The 22,969-nt window shown below is 41.9% G+C and overlaps 2 protein-coding genes across 3 annotated transcripts in view; one reads left to right on the forward strand and one right to left on the reverse strand.

Annotated features, from left to right (window-relative positions):
* ATXN7 (ataxin 7) overlaps positions 1-8,058 on the reverse strand; it is a 104,091-nt gene extending 96,033 nt beyond the window's left edge. For both annotated transcript variants that reach the window (XM_090021187.1, XM_090021183.1), the window contains exon 1: positions 7,928-8,058. The gene's annotated coding sequence lies outside the window, so the exon portion shown is untranslated. The remainder of the gene's footprint in view (positions 1-7,927) is intronic.
* THOC7 (THO complex subunit 7) lies at positions 7,974-18,523 on the forward strand. Its single transcript, XM_090021189.1, has 8 exons — positions 7,974-8,142; positions 8,212-8,329; positions 10,120-10,247; positions 10,578-10,664; positions 13,033-13,090; positions 16,831-16,897; positions 17,023-17,092; positions 18,143-18,523. Exons 1-8 carry the CDS (start codon positions 8,124-8,126, stop codon positions 18,208-18,210), a joined length of 615 nt encoding a protein of 204 aa, XP_089877315.1. The 5' UTR covers positions 7,974-8,123; the 3' UTR covers positions 18,211-18,523.
* Positions 18,524-22,969: the final 4,446 nt, after the last annotated feature.

The raw sequence follows: 22,969 nt of genomic DNA on the forward strand, positions 1-22,969 counted from the left end.
GAGCTTAAAGGTGAAATAATATTTAAATAAATATAAGTGGTAACGCAACATAGAGACGAAACTGAAGTGAAAATATTTACAATAAACCACAAAATCGCAGGTGCATACTTATGTTTATTATTAATGCCGTCCTGTTTTACTCTCACTTCTTACAAGTCAACCTTTATGCACTCAGATATTAAAATCAAAACTATCTCCCTACTTTCTTTTCAGTTATTTCCATGTATGCCTAAAATTGCAATTAGAATGAAACAAAAGGAAAAAAAAAACTGGAAGGTCAAAAAGATCCATCATGCATCTGGTTCTCAGTCCCCCCCCCACATCATATTTTAAAGGAATTAAACATTTGTTTGTATCCAGAGTCCACTAAACTATTTGTGTAATACAAATGTTCTTTAAATTTCTATAAACCTTAGGCAGGAGAAGAGTGAGTAATGGCCTTTAGGCCTAGTCTTCAGAGTTCTTGTGCAAGCAGGGGCCTTACTTGTAGGTACAACTATCACGCTGGCATGCACATAACATGAGCTAGATAGCTAGCTGGATAGCTAACTATTCATTTGATAACCTGAATTTGCAGATGAGGTCCCTGTTTGCTCACACAGAGAAAGATGCTAGATGTTTAGCTTCTTCCCTGCTAGTTTGGAAAGTAATTGTGATTGTTTTCTTTCTTTCCTGGTAACACACAACTTACAAAGTCCATTCTCCTTTTTGCCTTGACTTTTTTTAGTTGCTTGTTTGACTGAACTTCTACATTTCAAATTCTGCTGTCAAAGCATGCAGAAAACACAAGTCCAAATCAACGGAGATGTGCCTGTGTAGGTTGTGGCAGAATCTTAATCTTTATTTTGAAAGGGGTTGTTATAATTTTTGTACTCTTCTCCCTTCCATCCCAAAAACCACCAGCCTGCTGCTCTATTTTTTAATGCCCTGCCATAGTAGTCCTGTGTCGGTTTTTTATTGGTGTATGTCAAGCCATCAGTACTGAATATTCTGAGTATTCCCCAGGTGCCCGAGTTCTGTTGCTGGGCAGGCCCAGATGTTCCTCCATCTTGCTAGTACTGAGCAACTCAGTGCCTGTCTCATACCACAGCCCTCTCAGAAACCACAAACTAGGCAGTTTTCCACCTACATTGCCCAATCTTGTGAGCATTCGCAGAGCACTCCAAACAGATTGGCCTCTGCACCAAGCAGAGGAGGGGGGAGGACTGCTGCTGCTGTACAATAGTTTAGCTATGACAGCACTCACCAAGACTGTGGGAGATACAGGTTTAATACCCTCCTTGGAGGAACATGATTACCCCAAAGGGGATTCAAAACTCTGTGCCACCCCCAGGTTGTGCTGGGAAGGGGGCACTCAGCTGGAAAGGGAAAGGGGAAGCAAAAGCAAAAGGACCAGAGGTAACTCCAAGTGAGTACAAATCCAACATAGAGCCACAGCCTGAAGAACAACAAGAGCGGAGATAGTAAGCAGGACCCTGAAAGTGAGCAGTGAAGGTCAAAATGGCTAAGGACTGCACAGGTTCAGGTCCTCTTTTAAGGTGTCCCAGCTGGTTTGATACCAGTGAGAACCTCCATATATTTAAGGGTGTTTTCCCCTCAGAGGAAAGTGAAGGATTGAGACAAGCCTTCTTCCAAAGAAAGCAACAACTTCTATTTTTTATGAAGGATTTTGCTCTGGTTTGTTTTAAGGCTCAAGCCTGAATGTTGAAACAACCTGACAAGTTAAGCTGCGGCGGGCATTGTACATCCTGACATGTTCTACAAAAACTGTAAATAGCTCTTCTTAAATACTACCTCCTACCCAAAAAGAGTGATTTTATTGAACAAACTAAGTTAAAGGAACACATTTGTGGATACAGATTTGTATTTTTTTCCTCCTTAAGCTTCCCCCACATCTGGGTTTCCCTTGCTAAGCTGGAAGAATTTCTTCAAACCTTCTGAGTTTCCTTTTACTGCTGTGAGGCTTTTCTTTAAAAAAAAAAAGAAAAAAAAGGGTGTGTTAAATGCTGAAAAGCTGACTCACAAGTTATGCAATAGCTCTGATTCAGCTTTCTGAAACGGAGTCAGAGCTGGAGGATTTGGCCACATGGTGAATGAAGCACATCGCTCGAGCACAAGCAGCAGCTGCCTTCCAAAGAGGGAAATGCCTAGCTTTCCTGCAAATCTTCTTACAAAATCCCCTTAACAGCAGCAATATTTATTTATATAGATATTTTAAATGTGCTAATCATGTTTCTTAGCACACGTACAGTATTTAAAGCAATCATTCAACGGAAACATTTGCATCTGTGCCAACAAAGTATACTTTCTGACAGTCAGAATCCATCTCTTTCCTTGAAAACTCTGGAAAAGCAGATTGCCTTCACAGAATGCCCTGAATCTCTTCAAATCCATGAAACAACAGAGAGGGGGGAGAGGAAGTAAATCAAGGCACCACTACTGAAAACACCCTGCCAATCATCTCCTCTCCTGTAAGCCAGTAGACTGTTAGACCACAATAAAGCAGCTTCACTCTATGGCAATAATGTCCTGATATTTTTAAGGTCTAGTCCCATGAAGCATGCCTTGCAATACTTTCACAACAACATGACCATAGCACAGACAATAAAAAAGACCTTAACGTTCTTTCTAAGCACAAAATGATTAGCAGCATTCCTGAGGAGGCCCAGAGGTGGGCACACCACCCATTTAGAGCTGAGAACTTGTAAATGTGCTATTTCTACCAGTCGGTTCTCCCACCACTCTCAGGCTGACCTCCATTTATTCCTCACCAATACCCTCTTCTTAATTATATCATCTTTGATATGTGTGAACTGAATGTTTGCACTAGTTGAGTAAGAGGAGCACCTTATCCCAGTGGTCTCCAAACTTTTTTGATTGCGCACCCCATCGGTAAAAAATTTGGGCATGCACCCCCAATACATGTATATTTATATAAATATACATCTAAATAGAAGTTCTGATATTTTCTTCCGGCACCCCAGTGGATTGTCTTGGGCACCCCACTTTGAAGACTACTGCCGTATCACATTATAAGGTTGACCTGAGTACCCAAACTCTTATTGATTTGGGAATGCACGACTGAAAGAGGCCTCTGGAGGCACTGAGCCTAATCTCAGAAGTGAAGGATTTGGTGTAGCAAATATTAATAAATAAGCAAGTGATCATTTTGAAAGTATAAAGCTGGATCCCAAAACTTTATAAATTACATATTAAAGAGAATCCCATATGATATTTTGAAAGTAGGTAGGAAGACTCTGGGGAGTCTCCAGGACGAATTTGAGAAGGAAACACCATTACCTTCACTGGAATCAGCATAAAGACACATGTTCCTAATTCTAGAAAAAAGTTACTTTAAGACCTATATAATCTTGTTCTTCCTGTAACTGAGCAGAATAAGTCTTAGTCCATCCCTTCCCTCCCCCCAGTGAGACATCACAGGAGAAGGAGCAAAGGCAACAGTGAATTGTATTTCTTGAACACTGCCAGCAAGTACACCTTCTAGCATCTGAATTCACTTGAAGTGCTTCTATTAAAATCTTCAGAAATAATTATCTACTTGCTTCTGCCAGCAACAAAGATCAAGATTATTAAACTAAGCAAGCTGTTGCCCAGTACCTGGCAGAGTACTCAGCAAAACTGATTATCAGAAGTCTTATAAAATGTTGGGTAGATTTTTTAGTATTACTATACTTTTTCACCTACTCCTTTGCTTTATGGCCCACTTCTGTAAAAATGTGCTAGCATGAGCCTGAACATGGCAGTCCTGTTAGTAAACCGACCAGGAAAAATAAAGAACCACCTTGTTCTGCCTAACAAATGCCTCTGTAAAGCAAAGGAGACCAACACTTAAATCAAAGACTACTGAAGTATAAAATATCTTATTCTACTTTATAAAAACACCCTATCACAGGTAGGTCAGCCTTATGGTAAAATATGGTCCTTTAAAGATCTGTCCAACAGAGGTGTTTGTTCCATCACTCTCTATGTTCAGCTAAAAGACCACTAAATCTGCTATGGAGAAGGGAGATATAAAAGAACAAATACTACACAAGGTTCTAGTTTTTAATTATTGTGACACTAATTGTTGAATTTTGTGGAATCAGATCTACTTCACCTTTTTTGAAAATTTTCTTTAAATATCTGCCATAATAAATTCTTTGTTCTCCCAATACTTTTCTTAAAATGCTAATGCTAGTTACATCGATGGGGCTGGCTACATTATTCTTTCTCTAGCTCACATTAATCAAGGTGGCCAGCTTGTGGCACGTGAGCCACGGGCAGCCTGCGTGTGTGGCATGTAGCAGATCAGGGAGGGGGCAGGCACCACAAAGGCAGATAGGGAAGAGAGCAGAAAACTGAGCAGCCAATTGGGCAGGGGAAGAGGACTGGAGTAGCACTGGGGAGGGCGTGGTAGTAATTTGTGGCATGCCTGCCAAAAAGATTGGCCCCACTAACAAATCAGTTGAATGATGGGGTATGTAAATCGATCAATGCTGGAACCTGTCAAAAGCAATGAAGAAAAAGGAAAAGTACCCAAAAATATCATCTGTATTTTAGATGAAGCTGGAAGATTTTTTTTCTCTCACACAATAATATTTAACTACTATTTATTCCATCGGTGACTACTGATGACTTTAAGTTTCAGCTGTGGGTGTAATACCAGAAGAACTATATAACTTGTGTCCAAGAGTTTTAAAAGAGTAGGCTGATGAGTTCTCTCAACCATTCATTTGATTTTTAATAAATCTTGGAATGGCAAAGAAGTCCAGAAGACTGGGAATAAAGCTAATATCATGACATTGTTTTAAAAGGGAAAACAGTGCAATGGTAGTAACTGTATGTTGGTTTGTTTCTACCTATTTTATCAACTATTTTTGTCCCAGGACAAAGTGTAACTGTTTAGACATCCATATCTGTTGTTCCAGGATAAATGCCACAGAGGTTCACAGGTTGAGAAGTACTAACAGTTTACTCTTGGACATTTAAAATGCACCTGACTGGTTCTCAGGATTGCATCACTGAAGCAATGGCAAAAAAGTGGCAGTGCATGCAGCCACTCACTAAACCCCAATTAGAAGAGCAATGAAGTCCACTCCTATACCAGGATATTTCTGTTCCTGGAAAAACACAGGTTCATTTTGTCCAAATACAACACCTGTTTCTACCCTGATAGGATGGGGAACTGCACTCCGAAAAGGTTCAGGAGCTGTAGTGCATAGGAAAGTGAACAGGAGTACCTAGGGAACTGCAGCTGCTAAAAGGGCTGCTAAAGTCCTTAGATACATATAAAATGGAAACTCTTGGGTAAGAATTGATACATACTTCATTTACAAGCATACTGGATAAACGCATAGTTCATTCAATTGTTAATATAATACCGGTCTCAATTCTTTGTTTAATGTTTACAGTGTAACCAATATCAGTCCTCTTTATATTGGTTAGGTACCTCAACTGCTTAATTGCACATGAATTGTTGGGTCTGCTCCTCCTCTCTACTTAGTAACACAACTGTATTCCCTTTAACAACATAATTTCTGAAAGTAACAGCTATCAATCCCCAGGATGCCAAAACAGCCCTGAACGGAGGAGGTCTTGTCAACTTCAAGGCTGTTTGGAGAAGCATAAAGCCTCTGAGAAAGAAGGTTACAAGCCTCGCTAAGGCATGACAAGGTTACTGAAGGCTGTTCTCCCAGTTAATGAGCCTTCTTTATGCTGAATACAGGTAAACGTTCGCTCACTCCAGTCAAGTGAATAGCTTTTTAAAAGTTGCATGGCTATGCACTTAGTAGAGTGCAAAGTACCTGTGTATACAGCACTAATGAGGCCATTACTGGAATACTTACCCAGTACTGGTGTCCACACTTCAAAAATAAAGATGTTGAAAAAAGTGAAGGCTGAAAATCCTGCCCTACAGTGCAAGATTTAAGAAACTCAGTCATCTAACTTATCAAAACTAAGGTGTAGAAGTGATTCATTCAGTTCACAAGTGCTTATGTAGTGGTTTCTTGAGTCTAGCAGACAAAGGTCTAACAAGATCCAGCGACTGAAAGTGGAAGCTAGACAAAGTCAGATGGGAAATAAAGCACTTTGTAAAAACTGAGAGTATAACTAATCATCCGAACAATTTACCAAGAAATATAGTGGATCTCCATCTCCTGCAGTTTCTAAGTTAAGCGTGGATGTCTTTCTAGAAGACATGCTCTAGATCAGTGGGGCCAACCTTTCTGGTAAGAGGGCCAAAAATTAGCCTCTCACCCTCCCCAAGGGTCACTCTGATCCCCTTCCCCTGTCCGATATGCTGCTCTGCTTTCTGTTCCCAGCCCTGTGCTACCTGCCTGATTTGCTGCTCCGCTTTCTTCCCTGTGTTCCCTGCCTGATTTGCTTCCTGCCTTATCTGCCACTATGCTGTCTGTCCCCTTCACCATGTGCTGTCCATCATACTCGGAGGCTGCCTGGACCATAGATGACTGCTTCAGATCAAAAAGGAGCTAGTAACCTGAGAAAGAAATCACTCCATGAAATTTTGTGGTCTCTCTTATAACAAAAATTAGACTAGATCACCATATTAATCCCTTCCAGCCTTAAAAGTCTATACTTATAATTACATAAAGGTTAGAAAATCCTGTATTTTTATTAAACAGAAGCTATCGTTTAATATACCAGCAAAATATACTGGTATTATTTGTGATGGAGTTTCAGTAAGCAGCATCATTTCTAACCCTTAGCTTCACTTCACAACAGTTAAAACATACTGATATTTAATAAGAAAAGCAATGGATTTGTCCCCTAAACAACAGCGCTACAAATCCAAGGATGAGATAAAGACATACAAGGAACATATGAAATTCTGAAATGTCCTATGACCAGTGACATACATGAAGACAAGAATCTCACAAACAACAGTAAACAGTGTCAGCTACTGAGACGGACCGCTGTGCAAGTGTCGTCTCTAAAGGAAAAGTATACTGATGTCACCACAAAGTTAACGATACCTGTAAAATGCACATATGTGATCCAAAAAAAATCAGAGGTCATTGCAACACGTCAAGAAAGTAATAGAAAATAATATTTTACATTGTATCACTGTATCTAGCTATCTATAGATAGCTATAGTACAGATATAGTATCTAGATAGATAGATATAGATATATTATATTTTATATATAAATTATATATATCTAATTTGCTATCACTTCCTTGATGTGTTGCAATGACCTCTGATTTTCTGCATCGCAACTGTGCATTTTACAGGTATATATGTGTGTGTGTCTATATGTGTGTATGGGTTGTGTGTATACATATATGTATGTGTATGTGTGTGTGTATACATATATAGGTACGTATGTATGTATGTGTTTGTATTCTAATGTCATGACGTGAGTTGAGACTATCGATCTCGGTAGGTAGCTAGACAGATATTTCACGTCAGGACGCGAGCGGATAGTGGTTGTTCACCTGCAAGGCGCAGGGCGCAACTTTGCGCCCTTGAAGCCCGCGGGAGTGTTTCCATGCGCTGGAGCGAGACCCAAATCGGGCCTCTGCATCCACCTCCGCGAAAGGGATGCAAGAGAAACAGAAAGAGAAAGGCGACGGCTGTTTTACGGCCACAAAAAGAGGAAAGTTAACAACAGTTAGGGAAACGGGGACAGGCGCGAAGAGGACACGACAGTTCGGGGCAGTCGGATCCCGGCTCCTGGTCGGTGACTGATGGCTTCCGGAGCCGGCAAGTGTGGGGTGACCCCCCAGCCCTCCGCACCCATGTGGCACCCTGCCTCCCCTCACGTGGCCGCGGTGTCGCCCGCGCCTTGGCCCCTCACAGCCGCGGGCGCGAGGGGAAGGCCGGCCAGGCCCAGGCCCGGGCCCGGGCCCGCGGTGCGGGTGGCGGTGCCGGGTAGGCCCGGGGGGGTGGCGCGGCGCCCCTCACCTGCAGCGGCTGCCCCCGGCCCCGCGCGCCGGGCTCGGGCTCGGCCTCAGGCCCCGGCCCCGGCCCCGGCCCTGGCCCCCGCCGCCGCCACCGCCTCGGCGTCCATGTCTGCCGCGCAGCCGGCTGCATTGTGGGAAGCTGACCTCACCGCCGCCGCCTCCCCGCCGCCGCCATCGCCATCGCCATCGCCATCGCCATGGGCGCCGTCACGGACGGTGAGGCCGGGCCGGGCCGGGGCGCGGGGCCGGGTGGGCCGCGGGTGCCTGACGCGGGGTGTTTTGCAGACGAGGTGATCCGCAAGCGGCTGCTGATTGACGGTGACGGCGCCGGCGACGACCGCCGCATCAACCTGCTGGTCAAGAGCTTCCTCAAGTGGGGCCACGGCGCCAGCCACGAGGAGGGGTGCGCGCCCAGCCCAGCCGTGCCGGCGGGGGGTGGGGGGTGCCCGAGATCCCCTCCGTGGGGCCCTGGAGCTTTCCTCTGACGTGCCCGGAGATCCCCCCTGCAGTGCCCTGGATGTCTTGCTGGGGTGCCCTCGAGATCCCCATTTGGGGTGCCCTGAGACCTCTGGGAGACCCTTAAGAGTTTGCTGGGGTGTCCTGGGATCTCCTCTGGCATGATCTTGAAATCCCCGTTTGAGGTGCCCTGGGATCCCCCTGGGGTGCCCTTGAGATCTCCTCGGACATGCCCTTGAGATGCCCATTTGGGGTACCCTGAGATCTCCATTGGGGTGCCCTGGGACTTCCTCTGGCATGCCCCCGGGACCCCCACTGGGGTGCCCTGAGAGGCTTTCCAGGGTGAAGACTCAATTTACCGCATCCACCCCAAGGTTTCTAACAGGAATCCAGGAAATCCTCTCGAGCTGCCTTCTAGCCTTGCCCTGAGCTGCTTCCCAGGGTGCCCATGCAATGTAGCACGGTGAGGGGGGCAAACCCGATTCACTGCACCCCCCCAGAGACTTCCAACAGGAATGCAGGGGGTCACAAAGATCCTTTCCAGGCTGCCCACACAAGGCTATAACTGGGAGGGATGCAAACCTGTTTCACTGTACCCACTTCAAGTGCCAATGCAGGGGGTCACAAAGGTGCTTCCTGGGGTGCCTTGAGATGCTTCCTGGGGTGCTACAGAAGATCAGCTGCAGTGAGGGATGCAAACCCAATTCACCGCATCCACCCAGAGATTTCAGACAGGAACCCCGGGGGTTTCCATCCTTTATAAGCTGGCCTGAGATCATTTCTAGGGTGCTCTCAGCTGTTTTCCGGGCTGTCCACACAAAGCTGTAACTGAAGGGTACAAACCCGATTCACTATATCCACCCAGAGATTTCAAACAGGAATCCAGGGGATTATAAAGATACTTTCCAGGTGCCCCAAGCTGCTTTCCGGGGTGTCCGTGCAAGGTTAGTGCTGGGAGGGTTGCAAACCCAATTCACCTTTTCCATCCAGAGGCTGCAAACAGGAATCAAGGGAGTTATAAATGTTCCCACCTGTTTTGGGCCTTTGCAAGTTCTTTGGAACAGAAGTGCCAAGCTGGGATTTTTCCATAGTTGAACATGGAGCACAAACTAAGAGCTGGCATTTTTTTCTGGGGGTCTTGAATTGAGTCTAGCAAGGGCTGCCTTGGGTCTAAGGAAGGTTGAGAACCACAGCCCTGCAGTGTTTGCAATCCCCTGAGCAACAGGGCAATGAACTGCTGCTGTGGGCTGCAATGGCAGCAGGTTTCAATACGGCCAGATGCATGGTTTGTAGTCCATGTTTCTGGGCTCCATTCCTGTGGTATGTATGTTCCAGAAGGCCACATGTGAGAGCCTGGTACAAAGAAGGTATTTTAAATGCTGGGAGGGAAAGTATACCCTCTTACAGGTCTTTCAAGCGAGAGCACCATGGAACTAATCCAGACAAGAACCTCCGGGTGCTACTAATGTGAGTGTACGTAGATGCTGCCCTAATGAGATGCTTTTAATCTGGGGTAAATCTTTCCATTACTTGAATACATGCTCCACATTCTGAAGATAAACTTAAAGATGCAACACTAGAATGAGCCTCAAGAGTGCAAGAATGATGCACTGAATACTTGGAATATTATATTCCTTCAGCTGCTTTCATATATTCATCAGATGCTTCGTCTTCTAAGGCACCGTAATAGTAAGGCACTGTAATAGTAAAGGAACGTCTCTTCTTGTCTTCCTTTAGATACACCCAGTACCAGCGCATGCTGAGCACATTATCACAGTGTGAATTTTCAATGGGTAAAACTCTGCTGGTATATGATATGAACCTCAAAGAAATGGAGAACTATGAAAAAATCTATAAAGACATAGGTAAAGAGGACTGCATGTCCTACTTGTTTGTGGTTGCATATGTAATAGTGACTAATTCCTGATAAATAGTTCACAAATGTGGTAAGTGTATTTCAAACTTTTTCTCATAAAGAGCACCCATGCACAGGTTCTGAGCACCTGTGTGGTATTTAAAATTTTAAAAAAAGGAATGCAAAGGAATAAGGTTATTAAAAAATTTCTGGCAGTACCAAATGGTTAAATTTGAGGGTTACCTGATGTTGTAGTTAATGAGAGGTTTTTATGATTTAGTGAACTGGTTTCTTGATACATGTGATTACAGAATTTGTTTTGATATTTTTTCTTTTTAAGAAAATAGCATAGCTGCAGCGCATGAAAAAATTGCTGAATGCAAAAAGCAGATTCTGCAAGCAAAGAGGATACGAAAAAATCGCCAGGGTAAGATTTTACCTCATACGAAGCTATGTCTAAAAGGAAGGCAGGCTTGAGTAGACTTTTGACTCTCCAGGGCCTTTCAGACCAGTACAACTTTAGTTTTAAAATTGTCACATTTGTTTCCAGCCCAAGTACGAGCAAAAATGTTAACCATCTTCAAGAGAAAAAAATCTAGTTCTCACGTGATCATTTTCTGGATGTCATTCATATAATGTTTCAGTTACAGCTAGGAAAAGGCCCTCAGTGATGGCCAAGACAATTTGGGATGAGTACTCAGGCCACAGTTCTGCCTTGAAGCCTAATGGTTAAACTACATACATATGATGAGCAGTCCTGTTAATAAGAAGCTACTCAGAATGTAAAACTAAGCATGCATGTAAATATTAACAGAGCTGGGAATTAAATACTCTTCCCAAATTTGCTAAGTGCCCACTGAGTGCATTTTTTAAATAGCTTTGCAGAATCATGACCCTAATTCCTTTTCTTTTCAAACCATGCTAAAATTGCACATACGCTGAAAAGGAATTTGGAGAAGCAAGCCTACAATTAATATCAAAATTGTGTTGTTTTGAAGGTGGACTTAAGTATCATGCTTCAACTTAAGGCAAATTGTCAAGCTGCTGTTTTCAAAGGAAATCTATGGTCAGAAACAGTAGAAAAGCCATAGTTGGCTTTGTGATCATGTTTTATCAGTATGAAAAAAGAAATTGAGTTTGTATTTCTGAATTACATTTTCCAGGACAGGCACTTCATAATTCTTAATACCCAGATGTTGGAGGCTGGGGAAAACTGGGAATCCCACTTGGATGCAGAAATATATTCTAATGTGCCAGTGCTCTGTGAACACAGCTGGCCCTCCGCCTCTCAGTCCCATCAGGGAGAACTGGACAAGGTTCTCTTCAGAGCTAGTTTGTGCTGTGCCTAATCGAAGAGAAGGTTTATGGGCAAGCAACAAAAGGCACTTTCCCTTCCGGACTCATTTCTCTGCCCGGCCAGGAAAAAGCAGTGGCAGAAAACAACAAGACCCAAAAACCCCCTCTATGTAGCAATGTTGGTCTCCTGCCTGGCAGTTCAGAACACTACTACTGAATCAATCCTCATATTAATTTATTTGTGATTATAGGTGGCCCTCAACAAAGGCTCAAGGGCGCTTACAATAACAAATAGAATTTCTAAAACTGAAAAAAAAGAATAAATAGCTAATAATAACTAACAAAGAATAATTTATAATGAGGAGGAAACGTAAGTAGCCAAGTAAAAAAATTAAAAAGCCACAAAGAGAACTAACGGTGTCACCACTAGGTTGCGCTACTACAACATAAGCAATCAAGGGTATGGCAAGAAGTCCTCAGCATAAATTGTTGTTTCATTATCTTTTAAAGCATGTACTTCAGGAAGTTGCCTGGGAGCTTTTCAGAGCCTTTTGCACACAGCCAGCGACAAGGCACTTACTTTCCCCACAAAAGTACAGGTGTTGGCAGTCCACTTTGAGGGAGTTCCAAATTGTGCATTGTATCACTTCTCATAAAAAGGAGTCTGCTTATCATTTCACTGCTAATTTATTTTAAACATTTCCATTTATATCTGTATACCATAACATTGCATGTGCCATATTCTCTCTGGTTCTTGGGGGAAACTACATTCAGTACACAAAGGTTTCCATGGGAGGTAGACACCTGGCACAGATGCAGCCATTAAAGCCAGGAAATGGCAAAGTCACATCACCCATACCTGTGTGCCTGACTAAACCTGTGACCTTTGTGCATAAACTAATTACAGGATCACCCTATTTCTCAAATATAGGATCATGTAGTTATTTCTAAAGTCTTAGTAACTGATTGGGGCAAGTCATCTCAACACTAATCATAGGAAATGTATACAGTAAGCTGTGTACAATAAAGCAGTTGTGTGGCTCCACCATATTAATGATGCGTAGAGGGGGAAGTGAAGTATCTGAGAGAAGAAGTAGTAAACTGTGTTTACAGATAAAATACAATATAGTCACATAGTATTGAAAACTTACCAGAATATGCAAGCCATCAAATTTTGCATATAAGAGCTCAATCCTACCAACATTTCATACTGAGCAGGATGCTTTCTATTTGGAGTAGTCTTGCTGAGTAGATCAGGCCTACCATGAAGAGTGGTAAAATCTGCTTTGGCACATGTAACTACTGCAGAGTTAAGCATCTGGGATTGTGCTGCACGTAGTAGGAAGCCTAAAAATAAGTCTTTCCAGGAAGTAGGAGGGATTGATGTTACCAGTACTCCATTATCTGTGATTTTGGGTTAACAAATCTATGCTTTCACAATTGCTGTAGCAAGTAGCCTTTAAAAATGTTTTGCCTGGCTTTTTTTTTTTTTTCCTCAGAATATGATGCTTTGGCCAAAGTAATACAGCACCATCCAGACAGGCATGAAACATTAAAGTAAGTACTGGACAAAATGAGATGAACATAATGTTTTCTGTTGTTCAGATTCAAATCATGCATTTTCATATCACAAATTCTGCTCTCAGATTGTACATAAAATACAAGTCCAAATCAACAAAGAGAAGTGCATGTGTATCTCGTGGCAGAATTTAATAGGTCCTCGGTATTTAGATCAGACACTTACTGCAGAGTCTAGCTAGACAGTTTATGAATTAACATATATCCTAATGTGTGAAATGATAATCATGTGCAAAATTTATATTTTCTGCTTAACTAGTAAGCACATGCCATTTATCAATTGAAAACTCCCTAGTTGTCAGAAGTAGCTTTGATTTTTCAAATTAGCTAACTGATTATCAACTAGAACCACCGAGGCATCACGGTGCCTGCTTCTTACAAAGGAGCCAGTTTAAATTTACCTTCATAATGCAGCAGAGCAAAGGTTTCCTTAGCAAAGTTATAAATAGCAGCAACACATTTTAATTTTCTGCCCTTTCCTTTACTTTGTTTCCTCCTCCAATTATTTGACTTAGGATTCAAAGCCTGAACTAAAGCTATACCTCATTTTGCTAGGCACTGCACAAATGCACAGGAAGAGAGTCCTCATCCTGTACAATTTACAAACTAAATAAAGGAAAGCAGTGTATGGCTATGAAAGTAGATGATTATCAGCCACGCGCATGATCAGAGGTCAGGAAAACAGATCTTACGATGACAGGCTGAGAGACATGGGACTCTTTAGCCTGGAAAAGCGCAGGCTCAGGGGTGATCTGATGGCCACCTATAAGTTTATCAAGGGTGACCACCAGGATCTGGGGGAACGTTTGTTCACCAGAGCGCCCCAAGGGATGAGGAGGTTGAACGGTCACAAACTCCTGCAAGACCGTTTTAGGCTGGACATAAGGAAGAATTTCTTTACTGTCCGAGCCCCCAAGGTCTGGAACAGTCTGCCAGCGGAGGTGGTTCAAGCACCTACATTGAACACCTTCAGGAGTAAACTGGATGCTTATCTTGCTGGGATCCTATGACCCCAGCTGACTTCCTGCCCTTTGGGTAGGGGGCTGGACTCGATGATCTCCCGAGGTCCCTTCCAGCCCTAATGTCTATGAAATCTATGAAATCCCTGTTTTGCAGATAGAAAACTAGGACAGTACTAAAATGAGAGGTTTTTTAAAGAGAAGGATCTAAATATTGAACCTTCACCAACTTTTCTTAAGCTAATGGTGCATAGAAGTGTATATCAGATGTGCAGATTGGACCAAGATCAGCAAAAATCCCAGTCTACTCACTGCTTTAACTTCAAGGCCATCCTTGTTCTTCAGCTTTTGAGGAAAGCTTTCAGAGATTGCCAGTGGGTCAGATCCAGCAACCAAAAAAGACCACATTTGAGTCAGGTTTGAGAGTCCTGGCTGTCACAAGAGCCAGTCAGATTGCGAAGTGTTACTCTTTTTAAGTTATTCTTAATCATTAGAAAAGGGTAATGAAAACTTGCCAGAAAAAAAACATGATGGCTTATTGTGTGGGAGGCTTATGGTCATATACATTCATTAGTCATATGGCACAATGGGACAAAACTCAGAGAAATAATTTCTCAATGAATCACTTAAAAACTCTTTCTTGGAACAGCCTGTTCTTTAACACACCAGAAGAGAGGCTATTATTGACTTAGTCATAAGTATCACACAGGAGCCAAGTCAAGAAGTAGCAGTAACTGAGCAGTAACAGTGACCACAGCATAGTTAGCTTCAACACCCAAAGAGCAAGTAGAATACTAAGAGGTGACACTAAATGTTAGAAAGGAGGTCTTCAATAAAAGAAGGTTGTTCAAAAAGACCCTAGTGCAATAAATAAAATCTCTAAATGTAGCTTGGATATTACTAAGGACAATAAGAGACTCTTGCAAGACACACATACTGCTGAGGAGAAAGGAAGCCAGCTGGCAAAGCGTAATAATAGCAACATTTTAGGCCCTGATCAGCTTAAGCAGAGATCTTTCCCTGGTAAAACCAGTGAGCAGGAGTGTAGGCTGCTGCCCTCTTTCCACAGTCCAGGAGTTATTAAGCACCAGGCCTAGATCTCTTCCAGGCCTACAAACACTGTTTCTGCCACCAAACACTTGCAAAGTCACAGAAAACAAAGCTTTCTCCTTGCTAAGGCAACTTGTAGGGGTCCAAGGGCCTTTCATTCTGTGCTTTAACCTGCCTGTTCCAGGGCAACCTCTCTTCTGCTTATTCCCACATGAGCCCGTTAGAAAAGAGGTCTTCAGCTGAACAGGACTGGCTGGCCCCAGGCTGCCTTAAAAGGAATTACAGCAGGCATTAAGAAAGAGACATGAGAAGGGATAGAAGAATAAATAGCTAAAGATGTAAGAGAAACTTTTCAAAGAATATCACAACCTGGAAGCCAGGTGCATGGAGAAATCAGTGTGCCTATTGGCTCACCAAAGATTAAGGGAAGCAATTAAGAACGAAACAGTCATTGCTGAAAAGCTAAATTATATTTGTGCCTGACTTCACGAGCAAGGATGTTGAGGGTGATGTCCATCTTAGATCTATTCTTTTCTATTTACAAAGACGAGAGTTTTTCGGATTGAGGTGACGTGGTGCTAAAACAAGCGGTTAGTTTAAAATGCAGTAAATCACCAGGTCCACATACTAAACACCAAAGAATTCAGAAGCAGTATCTTAGCTATTTCAGACTTGAGTTGACAAAACTGTTAATCTGTAATTAATAGCTACTGTCCTAGAGAATTAGAAAGTAACAAAAAATTAAAAGACTATGGATTTTCCCAAACCCTTAACTTATACACAGTTAACAATTTGTGTTGCAGTGTAAACACTGGGCAGAAAAATGAGTCTGTCACCATATTATTAAGCAGTTAAGCAAATTAGGAACATAAGTAAGTAAACTGAACTTCATGTATCTAGTTAAGCTATGGAACTCATTTGCTAAAGGAGGTTGTCAGGGCGAAGAACTTAACAGGATTCAGAAAGGAAATGGGTATTTAAATGCATGTCAAGGATATAAAATGTTGCCTATGACAATACACTTTTGCCACGGGCATTAGACATTGTGTTTTTGGGCTTAAGTCAATTTCTATCAGGTTTCACCCTGCCGCCTACATGAGGGAATATTACTGTGCATCTGCTGCCAGCTTCTGTAGCCATCCACTGAAGCATCTGGTTTTAACGACTTTCAGAGATGGGATGGACCTCTGATCTGATCCACTCTGGCCAGTCCTTGATTCTTGTCTGGGACACTCAGGTTTCTCCTGAAGCACTGCTCTATTACTGCTCCTGTAACAAAAAGGGGTGGGTGAATTAGTGAAGCTTGTGACAATACCACTGGGATCTTCTTTAGCCTGCTTCTGTCACTTCCTTTGTATAATTTGGTAAATGATTGCTAACATGGTGGACAGCAAGAGTGAGCTCTTACAGACCATATTCCTAGTATACAATTCCATCCCAACCGAGTGGATTTGTTTGTTTTTGAATGGCTTTGGTTTCTGTAATGCATGAATATAATATAATAGCTTAATCCCTGCATTAGAAAGAGCTTTACACAAATGTTATTTTTATTTAGTATACTATATTTGTAATTGTGTAATTATAGGAGCCGTTCTGCAGTTCATTTTCTGTAGTTTTGCTCAAGTTGAATTATTTTTCAATAATTGGCAAAATTACTGTATAATTAGAGCTAAAGCACTGTTTTTACTATGACTTTTAATTTCTGCACAGGCAGCTAGAAGCTTTAGGAAAAGAACTTCAACACCTTTCTCACATTAAAGAAAATGTTGAAGATAAGGTACAGTTTTATTTTGCTATACAATTTATTCATCTCAATTACAAGATAATCGACAATAAAACTATTTGGGAATATGTACACTTAATTTGCTAATATTTACTGTGTGTTGTTTTTTGTCATTCTAGCTGGAATTGAGACGAAAACAGTTTCATGTTCTTCTGAGTACTATCCATGAACTTCAGCAAACTCTAGAAAGTAGGTTGTACCTAAATGAGAGACATGTAGGGTCAAATTCCACTCACCCTACTCACTGGAATAGGTTTATTAGTCACTAGGACAACTTAAAAGGCAGCATTACTGAGTCCTGTAATCCATGCATTTTTTTTTCCATTTCATTTTAAGAGTAATACTGTCTTTTATCATTGAAATATAACATAATTTATGTAAGTATATGTATTATTGGCCCACGTTCAATTACTATTGTCAGTACCTTATTAGTTTTTTTTTTCCTAAATAAAAAGTCTGTTTAGACTTTGTTCTAGAAGCCAGCTATGTTGTTGTCTTCTGAATAGGGTCACCTTTAAACTACTTTTATGCTCTTTCAGTCTCTCAAGTATCACAGACCTTGTTGAATTGGGATGAACTGTTCACCCTTAGATGCTGTTTAGCAGGAGAAGATTGGTTATTAATGCTTGCTTGAATCTGTAATATATATAATAATATATACAACTGAGTAATTTACCTTGTCAACATTGTAATTTCATGAGAGAGTCAGTATAGTCTGGTGAACGGGGCTCTAGACTAGGATTCAGGTGATTCAGGCTGTTTGCTCTGCTCTGTCACTAGCTAGGACTTAATGTCCTTGTCTTAGTTGTCTAAAATGGGGTGAATGATATTTACTTTCTTTACAAAATGTTCCAAGTTGGGCATATCAGAGACTCATAGATGAATCACACTGACAAGCATCAAGTGAGTCAAGTATTAGAATTACTACTGTGGTAAAAAAGGGTTCTGGAGATGTAAAATCAGCAACAGGCATCATTCAAGCTTATATCCTGTCACTACCTTCAAGCATCAATACTGCTATATTTTTTCAATGTATACTATTCAGCTACAGGAGCTGAAACAAAACAAGCTCAGGAGCAAGTGCCAGTCTCAGGTCTGAATTATGTTTTTTCCCCCTAGGTACTTAATACTATTAAACTACAGATTTAGGGCAACATACTTTTTAAATAGGAATACTACGTTTTAGTATAGTTTGCAAGTGTGAGCATATTTGACTAACAGGTACAATTTGAATTTCAGATGATGAAAAACTTTCGGAAGCAGAAGAATCCCAAGAAACTCAAATGGAAACAGAGACCAAACAGTAGCTAGATTCTGGACTTATCTGAGAATTTCTACAGCTTCAAATATTCAGTGAAGCTGGTACCTCTTAGACTTGCGATTACAAATTTACATTTTTCTTTAAAAAAAAAAATGCTTGTTTTGTTAGTGGGCCAATGGAATTGTTACAGATAATCTCTGTACACAAAGTGTAGAAAGCATTTTATTTGATTAAGCCTAAGAAATATAATAGCTTGTGAACTAAGACATTCGTAGTCTTTTTGTTGTGAGGCATGACATTAGGATGGTCTTTAAAAATGAAGATGTTTACACATTATTAATAAACATTTTTCCAAACAATTTCCTCATGATTGTTTTGAAGATAGGAAAATAGTTTAGTAACTAATTAAAGCACCTCCCCCACCCCGTCCACTCTGGAGCATGTCTCTAGATGCCCATTGATGCCAGGGTGCGTGAATCTAGCTGGTGGACTCTAAGTTAAGTGGTTTACTTCTAGTTTTGCCATGTAGCATCCACTTAATCCATTTTAGAAGCCACTCACAAAAAATAGCAATGACTTTTGTTTAAAACAGTATAACTTTCACATTGCATAAGTGTTGCCTTTCCAGCAGCTTCAGAACATTAAGGATCTTACTGTGCTAATTTTATTTACATGTATTGCGGTAACACTGTGGGACCTTCAAATCAGAGATACAAGCCCCATGGTGCACAAAGGCAACCGAAGGTCACAAGCTAAGAAATACTTTAATTATAATTTGGAACGCTGTGTTCCTACAGATAAGGATGCAGTGGATCTAATACAGCTAGCGTTCAGAGTCTGATGACTGTTGAATACTAAATATATAAACAGGCTGGGGGCCAGGCATGGGATCCTGGCTTGCCCACCCCTAGGGAAGGGCTCTAACCACTGAGCTACAGAGCCAGGAGGCTCCCAATTGATCTTGAATTCTTTTCTTCACGATGTGAGAGGTCTTTTATTGGGCATAGACAGGCTTTTGAATACAAGGCATTCTTCAGTCCAATAAAAATAGCACCCCCAAAAATCCTTGCCTCTTGCATAATTCCTGGAATCTCCTGGGTACCACATCACAATGACACTGCTTCTCCTGTTGGAGCAGAGAATGCCTCCACCTGAACACGCTGCTTAGCACATTCCCTTGGGTAGGAAGAAATGTGACTTTGAACCCACCTCAGCTAAGTATTTCAACTTGGTCCTCACTTGCTGGCTGACTGCTCCAATCCCAAAGAGATGAGAGGAGAGGGGCGGGGGGGCTGCACCAGCTCTTCCTCCACATGTCAAAAGAACATGGCAGCAGCAACTGCAGACTCCACAGACTCTGCAAACATCAGCCTTTGACTTGAACTAGCTCAGCTCTGCCAAGACAGGAATAGCATGTGGCTTTATGCAACTGCAGGTGCCTGGAGAACTGTAAAAGTAGCATGCTTGAGGAGTTTCACTCTCTCCTCCAGTCTGGCAGAAGCTGTGAGGGAGCATTGGGGATTGCAATGTTGAATAGTGGTGCCTGAGGTAGGATTTACATGTAATCTAGCTGCCTAAATCCTTCTGCATCCAGCCTTGGCTTCTTGTAGACTTACTGATTTTTTTCCAAAACTGAGGAACAAAGAAAACTGATAATAGCTTAATTTTCACAAAAAAAAAAAGTATCACCACGAGTTGTTTCTTTATTGTTCTGCCTTGTGGGTCATTTAATTTTTCCCCCTTCAGAAGGCATCTTATATTGTGCAAGAACAACAAAGCTTAGCAGTAAATTTAACTGCAGTGTTATCATAGGATTGCTAAATCAGACCCTTTATCTTGGATACGTAATTTATGGAGACTAAATTAGCAAGGTTTAACTGTAGTTGGTAAGGCCCTGCATAAAAATATAGAGCATCCTCATTAATACAGTAAGTTGAAATCTTAATTGCTCTTACCATCTAAACAGGCCTTTAGCAGGAGCACAAACATGGAAGACACATGTTTTTCAGTTTATACTTCTCTATGGTTCTTTTGGAAACTCTTTGAAATTGCTTAGATGATTGAAGTATCTCATCTCCCAGAAACTCACATTCTGCATCTCTCTCTACCAGTAAATTTATGGATCTGTTGGTCACTTTTTCCAAAAAGATTGTCAACCTGGTGAAGGGGGGACAAAGGAAAATGAAAGACAGTCACTGAAACGTATGGATTGAGGGGCAGATTATCTGTCCATGAGACAGAAGATAAGTGGTTTGAGTGGCATCTAAGCAGAAGACTGTACCTTGCCATTCAATGTATGGTGATACAATACCGAAATAGCTAATACCCAAAAAAGTCAAGATCTTCTAATTTAACTCAACTGCAAGAGATGGTGACTATAATCATGCCTATGAAAACCTGATTTGGTTTAAAGACAATTAATGACATTTAAAATCACCAAGTGAACATGACAGTTACCTACAAGTAGCCTCATTAGCCACCTGTACAAGTTCAATATCTTTGTTCCCATATTTCTCAGCTTTGGTCACTAGTCTGTGTCTCTTTCTGTGTAGAAGTAGCCTATACCACTACAGACTCCCCAGCTCTCTCAAAAGGATCTCTGAAAATCAATATGCTGGACTTCCCACCATTGTCCTGATTGCATTCATCCTTGCATCACAGCTGATTGATTGCTGATGTTTCATCCTCATCTGGAGATGCATCCCACTGTGCTACTGCTTACTTATGTCGCTCCACATTCGCGAACACAAGCCTACTTGGGATCCCAACTGAATGCCAAATTACATTTTCAGAAATTAAATCTACTCCTAATATTATTGCCTCCCTTTTAAGCTGCTCTGCCTAAATGGGAAGGCTATTGGTTGCCAAGAAACAGCACCCTACTTCCACTGTCACATGGACATGAAATAGCAAAAAGGAGACATAGAGATGATTTGAGAAAGGAAAAAGCTGTTTTCTACACTAGAGATTTTTTTTAATAACAAGTTACTACCCTTTCTTGCAAAGAGCAAGAAACTAAAGAGGAAAAGAATCGAACTATTACACAGAGATGAGGAACTTGTGCTTTTTAAATTAAATATTCTGCCCAAGCCGTATGTGGTGTAAGTTTATCTCCAGAGAGAAAAAGAGGTCATTGTGACACCACTGCCAGTAACAGAATTGCTGTCCCTTTGTGAAACCATGGTAATCTGAGGATGGATGCAGCCAGCTAAGAAAATTGCAAAAATAGAGCCTGAAGGATTTTAGATAGCAATGGAGAGCAGATTAATGACTTTTATTTTAAGTACCTGCATTTCAAGCTTTCCAACAGTCACATTTGAATGGTGCCACGCTTTTTGCCCTTTTTTTTTTTTTACTTGTAAGGCTTAGAAAGTGTCTTCTTTTTTTTGACAGAGAAGGAACCTGATGACAGTAAAAAGTATTCAGATGAGAATGGCTGGCACTTCTTTGGAAGAATGAAAATCATAACTATTTTGCATCATATGCAACATGCAAATATGGGAAAAACCCAAATATTAAAACATTAAACATGGTGAATATGCAGCAGCTTCAAGGGAAAGCAATTCTTCCTCTTTCCACAAATGCCTTGTTTTTAAGCATTTGTTCTTAGTTAGCTCAACCTGAACCGGTTAAAATTCTGATTCATCATTTGTAATTTGTAACGCGGTGACTGCTCTGAACCCTAAACATGGAGGAGAGCCCCCCCTGCACAAGGTGCTGTACAAACAAAACTTCAAAGCTACCTCAAACAGCTCCCAGTAAGACAAAAAGGCAACACATGGATACAGATGACATAGGACATTGCAAGAGGACAAGGAATAGGGCTGGCCCTGGAGTGGCCATCATCTTGAAGAGGCCATGAGAAGGGAATGGGTCTCCAGCAGTGGGTTGCAGCTGCATGTCCAACATGGTACCTTGCATGTCTGATAGGATGTCCCAAGGCCGTGCACTGAATGGCACCATGGAACGGGAGTAAACTATATGCAAGTTCACTTGCTGTTAATGTGCTACTGATGGCAGCATACATGAGACCCTTCTTGGGAGTAAGATATTTCTCTGCTAAGCCCCTTTAAGGATACAGGACATGCAGGATGATGCACTGCTTAGATGCTAGGAGAAAATATAGCTTGGCTAGGCAAGCAGGTGTTTAAAATGCCTTCCATCATTTCCCATAGACTTCCCTGAAGAATTTTGCTTCTTGATCCCCCTTTCCTCCAGTCTGTATCTCACTCAGTTCTCTCTCCTAGGATGTTCTCAGGGGACACCCAGTACGTGCACCAGAGTGACTGACATTGGTTTTGTACATTGGGATCTGGAGCAGACAGATGAGCAAGTAACCTGAGGTTGAAGCTTGCAGTACATGCTATTACAGCACCTCGTCACTACGGGAAGGCTGGAGACTCCCGCTGCTACTAGAGCCAGTGGCGAGGGCTGCCTGTAGCCTGCGGGCTACCAGTTGGACAGCCCTGGCCTAGAACAAACTGCTACTCCCAGGGAGCTGCAGGAACCCGCGGTATGACTTACACTGGTGTAGTTTTACTCCTGATCTTTCCCAGGATAGTTGTATAACCACATCCAAGTTACGTGGGTGCAGGGCTGTACACTGCACATCCATTCCTTGTTTGCACAGGTGTAAAGGCTAACTGGACCAGTTCAACTACATCGTGTCCAAGCCCTTTGTCCCTGCTCCAGACTTGAGGGAGTCTACCAGGCTGCAGCACTGACTGATTTCTCTTGCTCCAAAAACAGATTTAGGACATCCCCATCTTGTATCACCTTCATTTTAAGAGAGTCATTTAAAATGT

The sequence above is a fragment of the Crocodylus siamensis genome, chromosome 11 (assembly GCF_052110815.1).
Source record: "Crocodylus siamensis isolate JL-2025a chromosome 11, ASM5211081v1, whole genome shotgun sequence".
Lineage (NCBI taxonomy): Eukaryota > Metazoa > Chordata > Crocodylia > Crocodylidae > Crocodylus > Crocodylus siamensis.

Bases quoted from the DNA above. Each gene is read 5' to 3' on its own strand.
- THOC7 (XM_090021189.1), top strand. The intron at 10,665-13,032 runs GTAAGATTTTAC...TTTTTTCCTCAG, and splicing joins GATACGAAAAAATCGCCAGG to AATATGATGCTTTGGCCAAA. The intron at 13,091-16,830 runs GTAAGTACTGGA...ATTTCTGCACAG, and splicing joins GACAGGCATGAAACATTAAA to GCAGCTAGAAGCTTTAGGAA.